This window comes from Pseudonaja textilis, chromosome 1, assembly GCF_049901715.1.
Source record: "Pseudonaja textilis isolate UNSWEBS1 chromosome 1, rPseTex1.2, whole genome shotgun sequence".
In the NCBI taxonomy this organism is placed as follows: domain Eukaryota; kingdom Metazoa; phylum Chordata; class Lepidosauria; order Squamata; family Elapidae; genus Pseudonaja; species Pseudonaja textilis.
In genome coordinates, this window is record NC_141990.1 from 248,338,987 (window position 1) to 248,360,634 (window position 21,648).

Below are 21,648 nucleotides of genomic sequence, written 5' to 3' on the forward strand. Positions count from 1 at the left end.
TTTTGAAAATAAATCTGAAACAAAACAAATTGGAGAGGAATATAAATTATTGAAAATAAGGGAAGATCTTTTGAGTCAAAATTACTAGAATCTGGATGTCAATAAGGCCCTGAATATTTCACCAGTTATTCAAAACAGTAGCTGTTTTATTCAACTATGACTTATACTTTTGCAGATACTCAGTTTTATGTGTGTGTGTGTGTGTGTGCTTATGATGCAGTAAAAAGAAAATGCTGTGTTACATGATATGTGTGTGTGTGTGTGTTTTCTGAAGTTTTCGCGGGTACTTACATGTATGGTATTCAGCTTTGTTCGGGTATTTTCCCACGTCATTATAGTTGTGCTTTTAAAGTTGTGGCAACGTTTTGGCAGAATCTCCTCTGCCATCATCAGGCTTCTGTATTGTGTTCGTCTGTGAATCAGACTTTCACAGCCATTTCAGTTTTAAATTTGGGGCTAGCCTACTGCTGTAGGCTAAACACATATTAACCAACACATATTTCATATACAAAGGACAAAGATACAAGCAAATTGAAGGAGCCCCTATGGGATCACCACTGTCACCCGTCATTTGCAAACCTGTTCATGGAAGGATTCGAATCCAGAGCCCTAGCTAAAGCCACCCACAAACCCAAACTATGGTTAAGATACATCAATGACACATTTGTGATTTGGCCCTATGGAAAAGAAAAGCTAAACGATTTTCTAGCACACCTAAACAGCACACAACCCAAAATCAAATTCACCATGGAAATGGAAACAAACAACTACCATTCCTAGATATACTAATCTACAAAAAAACAGATGGCACACTAGGACACACCATATACCAGAAGAAAACACACACCAATTGCTACCTCAATGCCCAATCCCACCACCATCCAGCACAGATAAACTCCGTGGCCAAAACACTAATCGCCAGAACCAAACGCCTGGCAGACAAGACACACATAAAGACTGAACTATGCACCCTGACTAAAGTACTGACAGCTAATGGCTTCCACAAAAGCAAAATCACCGGCTTGATCCACAAAAACACACTGAGACATAATGGAGACCTAGAAGATGAACAGACCTATGGAACAGCTGTCCTCCCCTACATAAGAGGTACTACAGATAAAATCAACAGGCATCACATCAAGACTGCCTTCAAAACAGACAGAAAAATAGCAGCCACCCTAAGATACCCCAAAAATAAAATTGACCTGGAAAACCAAGGCATATATGAAGTCCCCTGTGCATCATGCCCTGCCACATATATTGGACAGACCAATAGAAGAATAAGTACCCGCCTGGATGAACACAAAAATGCAGTAAAAAAGCTGGAACATACTTCCTCACTCGTCCAACACATGAAAGCAACAGGTCATAGCATCGACTTCAACGGCACCCAAACCCTAGCCACTATAGAAAACCCCAGCCACAGAATTATCAGAGAAGCCATAGAGATTGAAAAAAGACCTGAAAGCATGAATAGAAGAGATGATTCCACCAGACTCAATTATTTGGAAGCCTGCACTCACAAACAAAAAAATCTCCACACCACAAGCCAGGCAAACCCCTGAGCACAAACAGATCCCCCCAATACCTCCAGCTCAAACACACCCCAACCAGGCACCCAGATGAAACCTAGCTTCCGAATAAATGATAGCCGTCCATTTACTCAGAGCCAAGCTGCACTAAAAGCCTCCAATACAGGAACACAATGTTGCCAGCCAATCAAGGCAAAAAAAGCCACAAAACAGACAGAAGATATTAGAAACACCAATCAAGCAGAACACAGCAAACTCCAAGACGAATAAACACAGACCAAGACTCCCAACCAATCAGGATTAAGAAAAAACCATTCTGGCACAGCAGTAGGCTACATATATACATATACATATATACATATATACATACATACATACATACATACATACATACATACATACATATTATATTTGTTTTCTTAAGTTCTTAAAGATATATATATATATATATATATTCAATAAAATGCTGTTTGTTTAGCTATTTGAAAGGTTTGCATTAGGATAGTTTTGAATTGATTGATTGATTGAATAACAGTTAACTATGGGCTAATTTGCACTAAAACAAAATGTAGCCACTATTGATGACTGGCTTTCGGGAATGAAATAGTCTTTCTTTTAGGGCTTAGCAGTTTGGAATACAAAGGTGAAAATGGCAATAATAAACCTTGCAAAAGTTAAAGGTTTCTGTTTGCTTCTTTAATCTGCCTCTCCCACCCTTGCCCAAAAGTACTAACTGTTATAGTGGGGAAAAAGTGCCTTTCCTGCTGAATATTAGCATGGGAGTGGTTTGGCAGACTACAGGTTAGTGTATTGGACAGTAGGAATGACCTTAAGAACCAGGGGAAAGCCTGCAATTAAGAGAACGGTTAGGTAAAAGAAATGTGAGTCAGTGGCAGAAATGTAATTTGAAAAAGCATCTCAGACTTGTCTCTCCCTAGTCCTCACAAAGATAATGGAAGTGAGGGAGAGGACGCATTGAGATTTGCAAGACTGATGTCCTCCAAGGTAGACCAGAGTAGGAAACCAATGTCATGAATATTCTGTTTTTATTTTAAGATTAAGTAATAGAATCTTACAAATACGAATGTGCCTCCCCACCCAACCCTTTATGTTTGTGAGAACTAGGAAGAATCAAGTTGTGGTTGCAGTTCTTCCTGTTCTTCAAGTTAACTAAATTACAATTAGAAGTCAGATGTGGCCCACGAGTCATATGTTTGCCTACTAGTGCCTACTTTAGCAGAAGGTCTTAATGGGGACTTGGGAATGTTATTCATTAACCAAATACAGGAAAGAATTGAAAGCATGGGATAGCTTCTGTCCTTGAGTGGTTGTCAATTGACTTCATGTATCATGCAAATCTGGCGTGGACCCTTATAATAAACTGCTGTTGTTTGCTGTTCATGGAAACCGTAAATGAGGCATACAATCAGAAGAAAAGCCAACATATAATATATAAGAAGAAAAGAAGAAAGTTGTATTCTTCAAACAGTATTTTCCATATAATAGTCTTTAATGAAGGTTATGAATTTTGTCACTACTTAACTGGTTTTCAGCATCTAGAAACACGCTAATAAATAGAAAGCACAATCATTTTTTAAATGTTAAAAATTCTAATGTATAGTCTTACTCTATGCATGATTGTCCTGCTCTCAAGAACAGCATTTTCCCCTCTCCCAAATCTGAACAGCCTTAGCCCCTCTTTAAAAAAAATAAATTCCGAGTTTTTGAGCAGACCTGGGCCAGGGTGAATATCAAAATATGCATTACGGAAGGAATATTTTGATTCTTTATTTTTAATATATGCCATTTTGATGTCCCTCATAATTAGGTGGCTTATGAATCAATATGTGGTAGTACAGTCAGTTACCAAGACCAGAGTCTTCAAGTTTTCAGATTCATGTTGGAGGTCATCCTCAGGGAACTTCCCTCTACTAGGAATTTATATATTCTGGTCGGGAAAAAAGGATGAGCTCAAGCATGAGTCTGAAAGCTCTGAAGACTGAACCTCTGATCCTGATGACCAACTCAGATTGAATCCTGCAACATTATCCTGGGACATGTACATTTGCTTTCATTCATGTTGTAATGATGTTTATTTTAATCAAAAAAGACCTCATGCTGAAGGGTGTTCTCCAATATTTTTTCATTATTTTCTACCATTAGACTCAGTACTTCCTCTTCATTTTGGATGGTTTCTAGACATTAGCACATGGACAGTGTTTTCATTTTTGCCTACTCTCTTGGTCTTTCCTGATTTGTCATCAGTTTATACTTAATTTCTTGTCAATAATCCAAGACTTAAGGTGGTCTTCGTCCCAAGACAGGACTTCATTTTTGCATTTTGATCTTTAAACACGTTAATTCAATTGTCCTCATGGTTCTTAGCTTTAACCAAATTTAGGCAACTAATATCTACCACTGTCTTTTTGCCATTGACCAGTTTGGCTGAAAATGATGTAAATTGTCAAAAAAAAAATCAAGATACTCTCTGGCTTTCGCCTCATATAAGGCTTGCCTTATTTCTCCTAAATTAAGATGTTCTACTATTGTATAACATTGCCCAACTTTCCTTATTATATAATGTAGAGATATCCCATATGATATGGTCATGAAAGTCCAGATGACAGCCACAACCGTATAATTGATTGTTTGCTTGTTTTTTATGTGTCACAGAGCTTCGACCACAAGGTCTCAGCTGCCTTGTGGACTTTTGATCACACTCTCTACAAGCCTGGAGTCATGCCCATTGTTGAAATAAATGACTTGCATTGTTCTTACAAACATTATATTTTGATACTTTTCAGTTATATAGTGCATAAATTTGATTTCAATTTTAAATTTTTCAAGGATCTACAGAGAGATCTGCAGTGCTGTCACTTGAAATTGGAAATTCAAGATTTGAAAACGCAAATTGAATACATGAAAACACTAGCCTCCCAACAAAATCAGCAGTATAAGCAGACCGAAAAGTAAGTCTGTGGTAAAAATGCCTCATTTAATTATATTTTCTATTTAAAAATTATTTTTGATACCCATAAAATCAGTAATTATATTAACTTTATATTTAAAATGGCAATGGATTATTTGGATAATTTTCTGCAAAAGCTATAAATGGAGTCAATCTTATTTTCATTTTAGAAAATTTAAAGCATCCCATTCAGAACAATGTTTTTTTGCTCCATTTAAATACAAATGAGGCCAAATTCTTTTGCATGTAGTATAAAAATCATGCCCAACATATTAAACTATGCTATGTGACTGTGTATTATAGTCACATGAGAGTTACTGTGACTTGGAACTTGTACTTTCTATTATTGTACAATCATACCTCAGTACTTGACTGCTTCAAAACTCATTCAATTTGGTACTTGACATGTTTTGAAACAGAAATCTTGTCCCAGTACTCGTCTTTCTAACAATATTCGATACACAAGGTAGAACTAGACGGCGTTGACTGCCACGTGACTCTAATTCTTTCAACCTAAATAAAGGCTCATGTGGTATGTCACATGGTTTGCTCAGTACTTGTCACTTTTGGTGGAACAAATTAGCAACGAGTACCAAAGTACCACTGTATTGAAAAAGATGATATAAATATCCAGGCAGGAAAATAACCCTTATCTTAAACTGGAGTAAGCTTCTCTGTTTTCTTTTAGATATGCTGCTCAGATGGAATTTATACTGTATGTGTAATGAAAAAAAAGTAATGGAAAGAGGAATTTAAGATAACATGTAATTAGTTGGACTTAATGTTCAAATAATGTTTAAAAATACTCATCATAATCTTATAGTTTCTTACCATTTGAAAATCATTTGAAAATAATAATTTATTTTCCAGAAAACAAGTAAAAATAGTTAATATCCTACCTACTTTTTAATGACAAACTTTAAAATGCCACAAAACACCCAAAGTTGCCCTTTGCCAGAAAGTACTATCTATACTGTGATACAAGTTGTCCAGCGTACATTAATATGAAGAAAGTCAAAGCTTCTGGACTTTTCTATTTCTCCTAACGATTCTGGAACTAATTCCAAAGAAAGCATAATTTTAGCCCTTTCTTGGAATTACTTCAGAAAAAAATAAAATGAGTTTTGCAGGTGACCCATGCAGTAGCTTAAACCTGATTTTGTTTGGCTCCAAAGTTTTTTCTTAGGTAGGATGATCAAAGAACATATATTCTGGCAAATAACAGAGTCCCAAAGAAAGATATGTCCCGTGAACAAAAAGCAGCTGCAGGTGATTAACCTATGAAGCATTGTATAAGAGCTGATTCTGAAACTGATAGTGATTCAAGAAGTAATGTGCAAGTGACCAGATGCAAACAGTTAGTGAAGAGACCAGCTTCCTTGCCACTTCATCAAAGAGCTGTTAGAGTAACAGAAAGCAACTGCACTAATGTACACAGCAGTCTATTGGTTCTAAATTGAAAACAGTTTGGCTGGTGACATTTTTGTAACCTCATTCCATCCAACTCAATAAATCTTGCTAAAGAGAACTCTATGAGAATTTTTGCTGGAAAATAATTACTATTGATTTAGGCAACTGCGAAAGAGGAAGGAAGGAAGGAAGGAAGGAAGGAAGGAAGGAAGGAAGGAAGGAAGGAAGGAAGGAAGGAAGATCTCATATCAAAATATCCAACAGTGAAATCATTTGTATCTTTTCCTCCCAAACATTTGTATTTCATTTTAATTGTATGTGTGCATGTTTTTATTATTAAAATTAAATAAAATTAATGTGCTGTCACCTAATATGTTTTCAAGATACTTACAGTTTTCTTATTATTATTACAGAATCCTGAACTTTTCGCTTCCGGTTTTAGTAAAACAGTATATTGCTTTAAAAAGGATGCAGTTAGCCAATGGTGTCATTGAGGATGATTTCAGGGAGTTAAAACAGCTCATTCACAGAGAGAAAGCTGTAATTTGGGCTGACCAGATTGTTGAAGAATCAGATAAAAATGATCAGCTCATGATGTCTGCTATCATGTCATTTCCACAGCTTGTGAGCTATCGGAATACACCCTGTAGTAAGTAGCTATATTTTGTGTATAAAATGTTGACTTATATTCACAGAAAATGACCTTATATCAAAAGTCAGATTTACAGTAAAGCCTAATATAACCTAATGGATATTTTCTTAGAATTTACTGTCGTGTAATCAATTAAATGCAAGGGAGAGAAAATAGGTTTCCAACCTCCCTAGAACCTTTCATAAAATGAATCTTTCTCAATGTTTTCATGTTGGTCCAAGCCAGCAGGAGCAGTGATATGATGAAACCTCTGGATAATTGGATAATTAAGTTAGACATGACCATTCAGCTACTTCAGTGTCACAAAGAATACTATTTCATTTATTTATTAAATTTATTTTCTGCCCATATCATAACAAAATGATTCTGGGTGGCTACTATTGCTACCACTAATCTGATCTTTTTATGTATAACCTCATCACATTATCCAAATAACTTTTCTCAGGTCTTCATGAATGGTCTACTCTAGTCTCTGACAAATGGTTCATATTTGTCTAAGAATGACTTGCATATAGAGTGTATCCTTTATCTGAAAATACAGTTATAGTATCTATAGTATCTATATCCACACTGCTAAAAATATCAGAATGGTTATTTCCAATTTGGCAATCTAATGGAAATTTCAGGGTATTATCTTAAACTACCTGTGTTATTTCCATTTATGAGGTTGCTAGTCAATTGGGAAAAACAAGTTTTGAATTCCTAAATTGTTTTGAATTTGGTCCCCAATTGTACCTGATCATTGATGATTTGAACTAAGTTGAAAGAGGCTATTTTCCAAATCTTGTGGTATTCTGTTTCTTTTAAAAAGGGGACAACACATAAAATAGCAAGAATTAACAAAAGCTGTTTCTTTCAAAAAACACTTTTCTGAGAGAGCCAAAGTTTGGTAACTGCTAAAAACCTGGCTTATATCTTTAATAAGAAAATGTTTGGGTGGAGATTGATACAGATCCTTGTTGTAGTGTGTGTGTGTGTGTGTGTGTGTGTGTGTGTTTTAGTTTATAATCTTTTCAAGATGTTGAACAGGAAACAGGCTTTGTGCACAGAGACTTAAAAAAACTCACCACCTGTTATATAATGATCATTATTTCTTACTTTAAAACCTGTGTTTCACATGCAGCATCATTGCATAGAGTTTAGTTGTCAAAGTAACAGAAATATTTCCATTTTTGGACACTAGAGTTAATTCATTTATGAACTGAACAATGGAGGGTATGTATGTATGTATGTATGAGTAAAATTAAAACATCAGATGCAAAGTAGAGAACACTGGCTACTAGATCAGGAATCCCTACACTCATACAGTTGTGCTCTACATAGACTACTGCAATGGGGTCTACATGGAGCTTCCCTTGAAGAGCATTCGGAAGCTTCAACTAGTGCAAAGTGCAGTGAGGGCAGGGCGAGTCTTTTGCACTGACTGCTGGTCTGCTTCCAAGTGCAATTCAAGGTATTAGTTATTACCTATAAAGCCCTGTATGGCATAGGTTCGGGTTATTTGAAGAACCATCTCATCCCTATGGACAACCCCACCCACCCATGTCAGCAAGAGGGGGCATGCTGCAGATCTTGTCAGTCAAGGAATTCCCGTTGGCAGGGTCCAAGAGAAGAGCCTTCTCTATCATGGCCCCCGGGATCTTTGGAACATCTTGCTCTCTGAGGTCAGATTGACTCCCTCCCACCTGACCTTTTGCAATAGCCTGAAGATCTGCTCTGCCTGTTGGCCTGGGGACCTAATGGGGGAGTATCATGCTGGAAGTGGTTAATGGACTAATAGTTAATTCAGATTCCCCCCTCCACCTATGTATCTTGCTTCCTCCCCTGCCGTCTTTTAATTATTTTATTTTGTTTTAATCATAGTGTTGTATTCTGAGGATTATGGTTTTAGCCCTTTTAATATTATAAATTGTCCAAAGTTGCCCTGCGCAGAGATGGGTGGCAAATACATTTAATCAATAAAATAAATAATTTATTTTGCACCAATGGTACCATTTCTGGATTGAGAGGCCTTGTTTACAGTGATTCACATCTTGGTCATTTCTCATTGCTGGTTATTACTTGGCACAGGGCCAGATTATTTGTAGGACTGTCTCTTCCTGAGGATTTCTGACCATTCCACCAGGTTGAATAGTGTAAGCCTACTCCAGGTTCCTTTCGTTAAATGTTACCATCTAGTGGGGCCTAGGAAGTGTGTCGTTTCTGTAGCAGAATACCCTTCTTCTAGTGGAATACCCTTCTGTAGTGGAATACCCTTCTTCTTTGAGGCCAACACTTTTAGCTTTCCAGAAAACTCTTAACAGGCTTGCTTTCCCCCCAGCACTGATAAAGTTGGAGCCCAAGAATTGTATAGATTTGGTGTATGGAGATGAGAACTCAGGTGACAGGTTTTCTTGCTTATGGTTTGTGGTTTTATTACTTTTGTGAGCCATTCAGAGTTTTGTAAGATATGGGGAGCCATATGATTCTTTTAAATAAGTAAAATATCAGTTTAATCATATAATATTGGGATTAAGAGGAAAGATATGAGTGCAGCTTGCTCCTAAATATAGTTTGATAATAGCAGTAAGTATTTAGACATATACTGCTCCACAGTGCTTTACAGCATTCTCTTAGCATATTGCCCCCAATAATCCAGGTCATTTTACCAACCTCAGAAGAATGAAAGGCTGTGTCGAATCCTGTCAGGATCAAACTCCAAGATGTGAGCAGAGTTAGCCTGCAATAATACTGCATTCTAACCACTGGGCCACCATGGCTCTTCCTTTTCCTTCTTGATTATCTTCTTAATAGATAACCAATATTTTTGGAAATTTCCAATATTTATATATTCTCAGATTTATATGGCTGCTCATCTAACAAGCAGTGTCTCTAGACAACATACAGCAAAAAAAAATACACAAACATAAATGTATGATTATATACCTACATACCCATCAAATTATTTTCTTTTTGGGATAAGCAATATAATACAAAATATAAAAACAGAATAAGAAACAAAAAGACGAACCGAGGCAAAGGAACTAGGGAAAAAAAAGGATAAGGTAAAAAAAAAAAAAAAGAACAAGAAATCTAACAAAATCTGCATTTTAGCATTTGCGCCAATACCGTTTACTAAACTTCTTTGTATACATTTCCATTTTTGCAGAGCATTATTATTTCCACCTCATTCATATATTGTTTCCTTTATTTCTTTAAACTTTTCATTTCTGCATTTGAGAAGTTCAACTCCATTCCATGACATTCTCAGTCTTCCCTTTCTCAATCCATTTACATTTGTTTATATACTGTATGTATCATAATGGTTTAGCTACCCATCTCACGTAGTGACTGAGTGGTGTACATAATTTTTAAAAACTCCCTTTTTACAACAACAAAACAGTAAAAATACATAGAAAAAGCATAGAAAAGTAAGCAACTTCAAGTAAAAAAATAAGAACAGCAAAATAACAGCGAAAAATGAGGGCGTTCAACTGTCAGAGAGCCTTCACTCTTATCATGTGATTCACTGCCTAGTTAAAATAACAGATTCTTGATACACACATATATACACGGAAAGAATGTTTCATGGGTTTGATCTTTTTGGGTTTCTAGAGGTTATGAATTAAGGTAATATAATTGTGCATATCTGAATAATATTAGCTATATTCGTATTTGGATCTGAAGTATAATTCCTGTGTATTACTCTTTAAAGGGTTTTGGATTTAAGCTCATTTCTTCACAGCAACTTCCATAGTTTGCTGAAGAAAATACTTTAATCTTGTATTTTATATGGCCTTCCTCTGTTTCTTTTGATAATATCCATGTTAACTAAATGATGGTGACTCGAGGACTAGTGCTGGAAAAGGCTTGTAAATTTTCAGTCTAAGAAAACAAACACTCCTGGAAGTTTATTTTCAGAAAGGAGAGAATATAAGCTAAGAATTAATGAAATAATGGTTTAGAAAGAAAAGAAATGATACAAAGTACTGTAAGTCATTGTTTTAGCAGAGGGTTTTTCTCATCATCATCTCTCTTCACCCTGAAAAAAGCTCTCATTTCATTTCTTTTACTGAGTGTACGTAAATTAGTATACAAATAAAGTAGATCACAAAAGGATCTGAAATTTAAGGCTCACATGTCCAATTCAGCCTGATAGTGTGATCCATGCCCTCTCTGTGTGTAAGTTGTACACAAGAATTCCACTTCCAAACAGGCATTTACTTGCTAGTATTTCTGTCAGGATGAAGGTTGTTGGCATAGTTTCAGGTATTCCATTTCTTTTCATCCTTACTGTGCATTAGTAGAGGGATAAATCCATTCTTAAAGGCAGAGTAAAGTGTTCATTGCTTCCTTTATAACCAGGAACAGAGCCAATTATTTAACTGAAGGGAGCTAATTGCCGTGAATTCTGGTGAAAAGCAAAATCCTGACTTTGAACATCGGATCATCTATTGCTCACTCTTGCTTGTATGATTTATCACATGGCCAGAAAAATCCTTCCATTTCACTTTCTGCCTTCATTTTTAATAATAATGAAATAGTTAGGAATTTACCATTCTTTTCAATGCAAGCTGTTTTCTCACTTCCTCGTGTAGCATTTGCTGCTTTTAAGATATTATTACACTGGTTCTGTCTTCATTGGGCAATATTTGCACCTCAAAATTCCATGTGTCAGAAGGTTGTTAAGAGAATCAGAATGTATGATTAGTAAACTAATTAGGTCAATCATCTTCACCAAAATGTCTATATTAAAAGTTTATTCTAATCGTCCCAAAGGTGCTTTTTGAAGAGGCAACTGGACTTCCTGGTTTTTCTTCGAAGACATTTCACTTCTCATCCAAGAAGCTTTTTCAGCTCTGACTGGATGGTAGGGAATATATACTCCTTGCAGATAGCTGGTAATTTGCATTCTTTTAGTGTGGTTGAGGCTACCCGGAAGTTTGCCTGTGTCGTCAGGGTCACCTGTGTAGAGCCTTCTTGGAACTGTTGAAAAGACTGTATTGTAGACTGGAGATAGATGATGCCGTATCCCTCCCACTCAGTTGCCTCTTGAAAAGTACCTTTGGGACAGCCATGACCTGGATGATTGAGAATCTCCATAGACTTTCTTCTCAGGCATGTGTTAACATAAGATCTTAATTCTTTTTTTTTTCTTAAAAAAAATCTACACCATTAATTTGTCCTAAATCCAACCAGAAGTCTCATTCATCTTTCTCTTTGACATAAACTCTACACTTGTGGTCTATGAGTCATATTTTTAAATATTATCTGCACACTTTCCCCATTAGTTGATGCCATGTGCACTCTTGCGTTAGTTCCTCATCAATAGAGATTTCTGGAGTCCTAACATGTACATGACTAAATGTATCAAAAACTTTTCTTATGCATTCATGTGTATTAATTGGAATATTTTGTGTACAGATTAATTCTGCATGCCAGCCTGGAATTATATCATGTGAATGTTAAACCCACACCTGTTTCCTGAAATAATATATGATTATTATTTATATATGTGTTCCTAGAAAAGAATGCAAAAAAAGAAATCTGCAGCATAATTTGAACAGAACTATTTGCCAAAGAGAAGCAAATGAATAATTATTTTATTTTTTAAAAAAAAACCTCATCATTCCTATCTTTAATGATAAGATTGGATACAACGAATGGCACTTTCTTCTGGCTCTCATGGTACAGTACAATATGAAGTAAGAATAAAAAAAAACAAATGCACATTTGTTTTGCCTTTCAAGAAGGTGGCTTGACACCCTTCGATGTTTATAATTTGCAATGTGTTGCCTGACTTGGAATCAGCAGGCCTTCTGGATCAGCTGACTCAGGCTGTATCTGTATCTCCTCAAGTGTGCCTTCTTCAGCTCAATAGCTGAGGCTCATATTGGTCAAGTTGTTCAGTTTCTCAGTTTAGCGATTCAGACTGATCCCTAATGCATAGCGACATAGGTTTGTGCACAGTTTACTCTAACCATAATATCAGCCCACATGGAACTTTTTGCACAGACTCATTAAATATAAAATATCACTTTCTGGTATAAAGAAAAAGATTTTCCCCTGACTTCACTTTAGGAAAGATGACTATTAAATAAAAATGAAAACTGCCCAATATTTTCTGATCAGATGTATATAAAAGATTTATTTCAGTCTGAAATTTTATACCCAATTAATAGAACACTCTGACATCTGTCTTTGATTACTTAGTTTCTTTTATTTTCCTGTTTGTTTTTTATCCTGCCGGGTTCAGCTAAATTAAGAGACTACAAATCCAAACTCCTTCAGCAAGCTAAAGAGCCTAGTGGAATATACTTCTAGATAACTGTATCTAATATTCCACTGTCGATGAAGAACAGGTGTTCTTAAAGCATGCTTTCTTCTTGTTATTCAATTCAATTACAATACATAAAGTCAATTCCAAAAGTCTGCTTAATGATGGGAACAAGTTGCTCTATTGCCAATATTTTGACCAGATTTGATTGCAGGATAATTTAGGATACTCAATTTAGTGCATTTGCTGTGGATTTGATTTGTATGACACCAAATAGCCATTTTTAAAGGCATGGGATTTTCTTTTTCTTACTAGCTTCCATTTGTGTTACAGCAAACCCTTGCAATCTGTTTTTTATTCATGTATTTTAGTACTGTTTGAAATATGGCTCATTGCAATGAAGTTCAGCACATTGTTGGCAATAGTTTCTGCTTCTCTGCTTCTCTGGTTTACAGTTTGAACACTTACATTTACTGTTAATTTTGAAATGGTTTCCGTACTTTGTGTTGGCAAAGCTTCTAAAACTTGGCACCCACCAAAATGTTTTTCTTTCTCACGGATTTCCTTCCCAGTTGCTCTTAGGACATTTTGCAGAATGCCTATGCCTTACAGTAAACAAACTTACTTTTTTAATGAAAGTAGAGCCTTCATTGTTATGCATAAACACAGCCCAATGAACTGCCAACCACCACTTCTTCCTGAAATTCCCATTTATGACATGCCATAAATTAATAATTTAAAATTTCTCAAATATTTAAAGGTAACTCTGACAGATTTAATTGAATTACATGGGCAAACATCTTCCTTGACCATCAGAAAAGCATCTATTCAAGACAGAGGATCGCTTTTCTTAAAATTCTAGGGTTTTTTAAAATATAGATTTAAGGAGGTAAATAGAAGGCAGATTTTGCTGATTAGTAGTTTATAAGCTGGGAAATGTTTCTTGTTATACATTAATCTGAATTATTAACTTGGAGTGAGGGATAGTGGTATCTCCAGTAAATTGAACTTTTTATAAATGGGGAAAGTAATCAGAGTGCTGTTGCATAGTCATAATGACCATTGGGTTCATCCAAACTGCTAGATAGAACCCAGATATTCCCACCTTGCTGCAGTAGTAGTGCATAAATACCCTGCTTTTAGTCAAAAATTAAGACCTTGTTGCTTCTTGGCCTTGTAACTAAAATAAAGTATATCATCTTAATTACTAGAAACTTTCTTGAATTTTTCTGTAGTAGCGACTCTACTGCATATTCATTGTTTGTAGATCATGACCAAAGTAAGAGTTGTTTCTCCTAGGGCTCGTGGCCACAATTTTATTCTTTTTTTAAAAATTATTCTGTCTTTTCAATGAACTTAAGGCTCCTTGTTATTTATTGACATTTCAGATTTTGTTCATGTAACTATATTCTGCCCATATATTTTCAATGGCATATCTGATTGTGCAAAGTGCATTTATTTAAGCAGTATAATTTTTTGAAAAAATATTTTAAGAAGGCTATGCATTGCCTAGTAGATAAGAAAAAGAATATTGGCAGGTTGGGCAGGTTATGGATCCCGTCAGGCAAGGTATGTCAGCTAGTAGGGTTTAAGAGACATTCCTTTCTGCTAAAGCCCCTGCCCGCTAGAACATTCTCCCTTCAGACTTGAGGATGACTCCAACTCTGTGGACCTTTAGTAAGGCGCTGAAGATTTAGCTTTGTATCTGAACCTGGGAGTGTTGAAAAGCCTAATTTACTGGCTATAATGACATCTATAATGGCCTATTTTTCCAGCTGCCATATATATTTAATTTTGTATTGTGTTGTAACTGTTTTTAAATGTTTTATGATTTCTTGCTGCCCAGAGTCACTTGTTTGAGGTGGGTAGCTATAGAAATTGAATAAATAGATAAATTGATTGAGTGAATAAATAAAAAGAACAGAATACAGTGTTTGTAGAGTCCTTGGTATTGACCTTGGTTTTTTGTTTTAAGATGTTTCATATGCAATTAAATAATATTATCAGTGCTAGTGAAGTGTGCTTTATCCCTGTTTATATATAGTATTGTTCCCTTGCAGAGTTGGTGAGGATGTAGCTTTCTTCCTTTCTCCTTAGTTGTTTGGTGTTAATCCTTTTATCTAGCTGTTACCTGTTTGTTGGAGAGGATGTGCTTTGGTCTTTTTTGTTTTGTTCATAGCTTTTTGTTGTCTGAATGGCATGTAAATATAGTTCGTTTCTATGTGTCCATTGATGATTGATTTATCCAAATGTCAAGCTTCCAGGAACTCCCTAGCATTTTTGGATTGGTCTGGCATGCTTGTAGTTTCCCAATTGAAACTATGATTGAGTATGTCTATGTGTTGCGATATTAAGGCGTTTTATTGTCATAGTCTTCTGTCTGCTAAATGGTGTTGATGGATATGTTCTGTTAGTTTTCTGCCTGTCTGTCCTATATAGTGGCTGTTATAGACTTTACACTGTATGTTATAGATAATTCTTCCCCCGCCCGGACTACATGGCCTTAGCTTGTGTTGGTTGTGCTTATTTAAACAAGAAAATATGCTTGGCCACTTTATCTCAATTGCAGATATAAATCCCCTCTAAAATAGGCCTACATTTTCCCATGCTGAAGGTATGAAAGAAGCCTTGAAAGTAACTTGCTCAAAGACAGCAAGGAAGCCATAAGTGAACTGAAACTTGAGTTAAAGAGTATAAATGCGCAAAGTTTAAAGATGATCTTTGTCATTTGTTTTGCATTATTTGTTAAGGGAAAAATACAACTTTACACAACACAGCTATTTTTATATATGCCATCTATGCAGCATGTCCTAGTGTACACATTTTCTGAGCCAAATATAACAGTTCTAGCGCTCACATAAAGGGAAGCATGCAATAGAGTACCCCAAGGTTGTATCCTAAACCCAGTATTCTTCAACATCTCCATAAATGATTTAGATGAAGAGATAGAAGGAGAACTCATCAAATTCACAAATGACAACAAGCTGTGGGAATAGCCAACACAGACTTGAGCACTAAGGCTTAAGCAACAAAATGCAAGGCAGTGGTGAGAAACGTAATATTTTATATCTAGGCAAGAAAAACCAACTGCACAGGCATAGAATAGGTGATACCTGGTTCAACAACAGTAACAGAGAGGGATCTAAGAACCCTAGTGAGCAATCACTTTAAATATGAGTCTGCAATGTGTTTACAGCTACCAAAAAGGCCAATGCAGTCTTAGGCTACATCAACAGAGGGATTGTACCAAGATAACATGAAGTACTAGTATTGCTTTATACTTGCACTTGATCACATTTGGAAAACTGTCCAATTTTTGTCACCATGGTATAAAAAGATGTTGAAACTCTAGAAAGAGGGCAAAGAAGAGCAAAAAAAGTTTATGAGGGAACTAAGGGATTAAACATGATGAACAATTGTAGGAACTGATTATGTCCAGTCTAACTAAGAAAAGGACTAGAGTCATTTCATAGCAGTCTTCCAATATTTGAGGGACTGCCACGGAAAGAAGGTAGCTGAGGGCAGGACAAGAAGTAACTGTTGTAAACTTATGAAGAAGAGATCCAAACTAGATCTAAGGAGGAATATCCTGGCGGTGAGAATAATTAAGAGTCAGGGAAACTGAACAGAGCTGAAAGTTTACTGGCCAGGTGCCCTTCTTGACACCTATGTGGGATTAGCAACAAATATTTTCTCTTCGTGCCCAGAGAGAGAAATACCTGCTGCTATTTCAGATTGAACTCACAGCTTCCAGATTATGAGGTGAGAGGTTCACTTCTAGGCCACCACATCGCACACTCTATGCCCTCTCTATCTTAGTAAAGAATTGATTGACTGAAGTCATGATAGGTGGCAGAAATAAAAATGTTGGTCATATTTAATAACCATAATGCTATATGGAAGATCATAATTATTTCTGTAGAAAAAAGATGCATGGATGAATCAACCAAACAAGAAATACTTTGTGTCTGTTAAGTAATAGGAGAAAGGCTCTTATGACAATGACAATATGTTACTATAGAGTTAAGGAATATATCTGCAGATTGATTATGAATAAAACAGTTAAAATAAATCCAAATTTAAAAAACTGTTGTTATCTAGATTATCTATGCTGTTGTTGGCCTGTATAAGTGAGGAATAGGTAATAGTTTCATGTTAAATTCAAGGGAATATTGATAACAGCCAGAAATTTGTTTTAGGAAATGAATAAATGATTAAGTCTGGGAGGAAATGATTCTGCTAGGTGACATGAATTGATAGGTGATAATGAGATAACAGTGCAGAAAAAATGGCTGGGCCATTCAGAGACTTAAACATGAATCACCAGTAATGAATGGCGAGCTTTGAAAAATATTTGTTTTTAAATTGGTGGTTTAAACATTTAAAAATACTTTGTACTTTGATATGGCCCAAGAGCTATAAAGACTTATTATTATCATTTAAAAATAGTTTTAAAATATGCTTGTTTTGATTGCTTATGTTGAAAGAATGAGAGAATTAGTGTGGAATACAATAAGAATTTCTGAACACAGAAGCATGTCTTAGAAAACATAAAAGTAAAGTAAAAGAAATGAAAGAAAGTGAAATGATTGCAGGAAAAGAATGTGCAGGTTGTGCATGAACAAGTATTAAAATATATAGGAATCTTCCAAGAGAATTAATAGAAAGTCAGCATTAAAAAAGGTGTGGACATAAACACCTTGCCTCTCAAATAAATCCTACAGTAGCTGGACAATTATTGTGAAATTGTGAAAATATTGAGCTAAGGAGGGACAAAGAGAATGAGTTTCTTAAATCGGCACTGATTCCTCTCAAGATTAGGCAAATTCTTTATCAGACTCAAATTCCAGATAAAAAAGGATACAGTATAACAGGAAGGGTCCTTGGAGGTGTTGTTTTCCAACTCTCTGCTCAAATGGCTGTCCAGTCTCTTTTTAAAACCTCCGGTGATGGAGCACCCACAACTTCTAGAGAACAACCGTTCCACTTATTAATTATTCTCACTGTCAGGACATTTCTCCTTAGTTCTAGGTTGGATTTCTCTTTGAATAAGTTTACAACTGTTGCTTCTTGTCTACTGTCATCAGACCATTAGAACTTTGAATGGTCGCTACATGTATGTAAATTGAGGGTTTCATGTATTTGCTAAACAATCCTCAGTGCATATCTGTTGTAGGTTCGAACAAGAGGGAGGGCTGTTCTATCACATCTGCTTTTACTGCTCAGCAGCTATTTAAGCTTTAATTGGGAATATCTAGGGAAATGTTTCAGCGATTTTGCTTGTCTTGAACTTAGATACACCTCGTAATCTTATGGTGGAGAAAGTCAAGACGTCTGCTCAACGTGAGGCAGAGTATGGAATGCCATTGCACAAAAGAACAAGGCGAAAATTGATGGCGTCTCCTCTGACAATCCAGAGCCTTGAAGATTCCAGCCAGTCATGTCCTAACCCTGTGGTGGATTCCCTCAGCAAAGCTTTCTGCCCAATTACATATACACCCGAGGTCTGCAAGAAGCCGATGGAGACTCTTTGTACAGGAACTGTGATTAAAAAAGTACCTCATATGGCAACACTTGAAGAAATGAGTCACATGGCACAAATTCAGGAACCATTAAAGCAGAGCAGCACTGAAGATGTTACACATAATGTCACCCCAGAGTGCCACATGAACTCAACTATGCTTTGTAAAAATAACACAGACAGTATAGCATCTCCTGATGCAGCCAGAAGCAAGTCAGAAGCAGCCAACAGCAAAAGTGTTTTACAAAGGTATTTTATGTAGAAGATGAAATATACAATGTATTTTTATCTCCATCCCGTTTTCTTTTTAACATGAGACTTATTTTAAAATGACCCCTTCCTTTAGTTTACACTAGATTTGCCTCAATTATAATTCTGACGTATGAATAGTACATTCAGGTAAGAGAGCTAAAATATCTGAAAGTAATGACTGGACTTTATCAGTTGTTCAACAATACCAGATTTCACATGAACCATATGCACATTGATATCTTGATGGTGTAAAGGCTTTTCAGTGCTTTTTTTTGTTTTGTTTTGGCACTTCTGTTGTTGTCCTAATGTTATTTCCAAGGCAGATCTAAGAAGGCAAATACGTGATGGAAGCAACCAGATAAACAAATCTTGATACAGTGAATTTTATTTCTATCCTGAATTTAGCAAATGTGTGGCAGAAACACCTTTCCCACCTTCCATTTATTCAAAGACATTTGTACTCTATTTGTGGCCTTTGCAAGACATGTTTACAATGTTATCTGAGAAATTCTTGGCCCATATTTGAAAAAGTCTATTCCTTGCATCCCTAAAACATCACAATATGTCTTTCCCAGAAAACATATTGTGAAATCATCTGATCAAAAAAATTATCAGAGCTAGCACTTAACAAAGTTTTGAAATTTAAAGCCAATACTATATTTCATTTGTGTACCCTACTTTATTTTAGAAAACAAAGTACCTTAGAATGTAGGGTTTCTTAAAGTAAGATTTTTGGTGATGATTATTATTGTTCTTAATTTCAGACTTGGCCTTCCTTCATTGTTAAACAGACAATCAGGTGCCATGTGCGCAAAGCCATCTTATATGGCAATGACATCTGCTGTTACAAGAAAAAGGACATTAAGGTATGTAATGCTTCAAGTCAGTTTGCTAAATTAGTACTGACATTGATATTATTGTGTCCAATACCTTCCATTGGATTACAAATTAAGATTGACTGGGAGGATTATTTCTGATCCAATGGAAGAAAATTCTTCTGGCACAGTTTTGGTCATTCAGTGACTAGACTTAATTTACAGAATGACCAAAATTGTGCCAGAGAATGAACTTTCACTGGATAACTTTGGATCTGTCATTGTTTCTTGGCATATATGTTGTTGTGGGAAAAATAGGATGAAGTGCAATATAGTATTGTGCAATATATGCAATACACTCACTCCTACCTGTGAGTTCTCAGAAAACAACAAATGAATGAAAAACTGCTGGTGAACTTCTACCGCTGCACCATAAGAGCATTTTAACATACTGCACCTCTGTATTGTTTGCCAATTGCACAGTGGCAGATAGGAAAGCACTCCAGAGGGTTAACGTCATTGCCCAGGAGATCATTGGCTGCCCTCTTTGAAAGAGCTTTATAGCTCCCACTGCCTTAAGAAAGTTCAAAACATTCTCAAAGATCCATTTCATCCTGGGCACCCTTTTTTTGAACTATTACCATCTGGCAGATGGTACAGAATAATAAAAACAAGGACAAATAGGCTGAAAAACAGCTTCTATCCCAGGGCAGTAGCTCTTTTGAATTCTGCTGTATTGTGCAGTGTTGGTGTAGTATCGAGGATTTTCAGTTCAATGTGTGAAGGGTAAAGGATGTGTGTTTGTGTTTTCATTGTCCTGGTCATGAAGTGCACTGAAGATGGTGTTTGATTTCGTTGTACGAGGTGCAATGACAAGTAAACTAAAGTAAACTGAAACAGTAGACCTCTGGTCACGATCGTAATCCGTTCCATGACTTTGGTCGCAACCCAATTTGGTTGTGACTGGAAGCAAGACTGCGCATGCGTGTAAAAAAATACTCAAATACTTGCCACGGAAGGGCAAACTCTGTTTGGTCGCCACTTGAGTATTTGTTCACAATCAGATGCAAAAAAATTCTGAAATTTTTGGTTGTCACCCAATTTGGGCGTGGTCAGAAGCGTTTGTGATCAGAGGTTCTACTGTATATACTTTCTTAGTATGTTTTTAGTTTCTGTTGTTTAACATCAAAAACCTTGTCTTTAAGTCTTCAGGGATTCTAGGTGTCGCATATACAACAAGCTTTATAGGTTAATATTGAGTTAGTATTTGTATTGAACTCTTCTGTATAAGTTCCAAGATAACTGTTTTTTGTTAGAAGTGCCACCCCACCTTTACCTGAACCCATTGCTAGTGTTTGCAGTAATTTTTGAAAACATCCAATAAGTTGGTGCTGTCTAAAACAATTTTGGCAGGTTAATTAGTATTGATTTTGCTAGTGTGTAGAATAAAATTTAATGCCACTAAGTCCACGTTCCTATGCACATTTATTTTGGAGCAAATTGTATGGAAATGGGTGATAATTATTCCTTGACAAACATATGTAGCAAAGGGATGCAATTAACAGTTTCTAAAGTGTTCATATGCATGCTTTATTTTTTTCTATAACTTATCTGCAAAAAATTTCGGTGACACAGTTTTTTGTTGTTATTAATACTTTACCAGATTGGCCACAGTTCTTTGTGTGCCTACTAGAATGAATGTTTAGAAACAGAAAATAAACTCCCCCAAATTAAATTAAATTAAACTATACTATTTTGCTGTTCTTAAGAGATGGAGACAAAATAATCTGCAACTGTCCTTTGCAGTAAATGCAACAGTATTTGGCTTTCTGTTTTCAGGAATTCAAAACAGTTCCCTGCAGCCTATATTGTCCGTATTTCCAATTTCATCATTATGAGACCTGGTTCTTAAGCAGGACATCATGTGATCACAATGAGCTTATGGCCTCAGTTCCCGGTCATTAAGCATGTCACCCTCTGTTGTTGAGAGATCATGTATCCATGACTTGCAATTTTATTGTCCATTTTTCCACTGCTTATTTGAAGCCAGCCATCAGTTACGCAAATGGCAATCACGTGACCTGTGAGATGTTGCAGTGGCCCTAAAGCCCTTTGATTGTAAAATACTCAAATCCCAATCACATAGACATTGCAACCCAAGTAAGTATGAGGACCAGTAATTACTTTTTCAGCACCATCATAATTTCAGATGGATGCTAAACGGGCCATTTGTTAAGCAAGG

At 36.0% G+C, this 21,648-nt stretch overlaps 1 protein-coding gene across 1 annotated transcript in view; it reads left to right on the top strand.

Annotated features, from left to right (window-relative positions):
• Window positions 1–21,648, top strand: part of KIF18A (kinesin family member 18A) — a 50,417-nt gene that overhangs the window by 22,555 nt on the left and 6,214 nt on the right. The window contains exons 12-15 of the mRNA XM_026704461.2: window positions 4,380–4,501; window positions 6,324–6,559; window positions 18,114–18,588; window positions 19,356–19,457. Of these exons, the coding sequence (XP_026560246.1) occupies window positions 4,380–4,501; window positions 6,324–6,559; window positions 18,114–18,588; window positions 19,356–19,457 (935 nt within the window). The remainder of the gene's footprint in view (window positions 1–4,379; window positions 4,502–6,323; window positions 6,560–18,113; window positions 18,589–19,355; window positions 19,458–21,648) is intronic.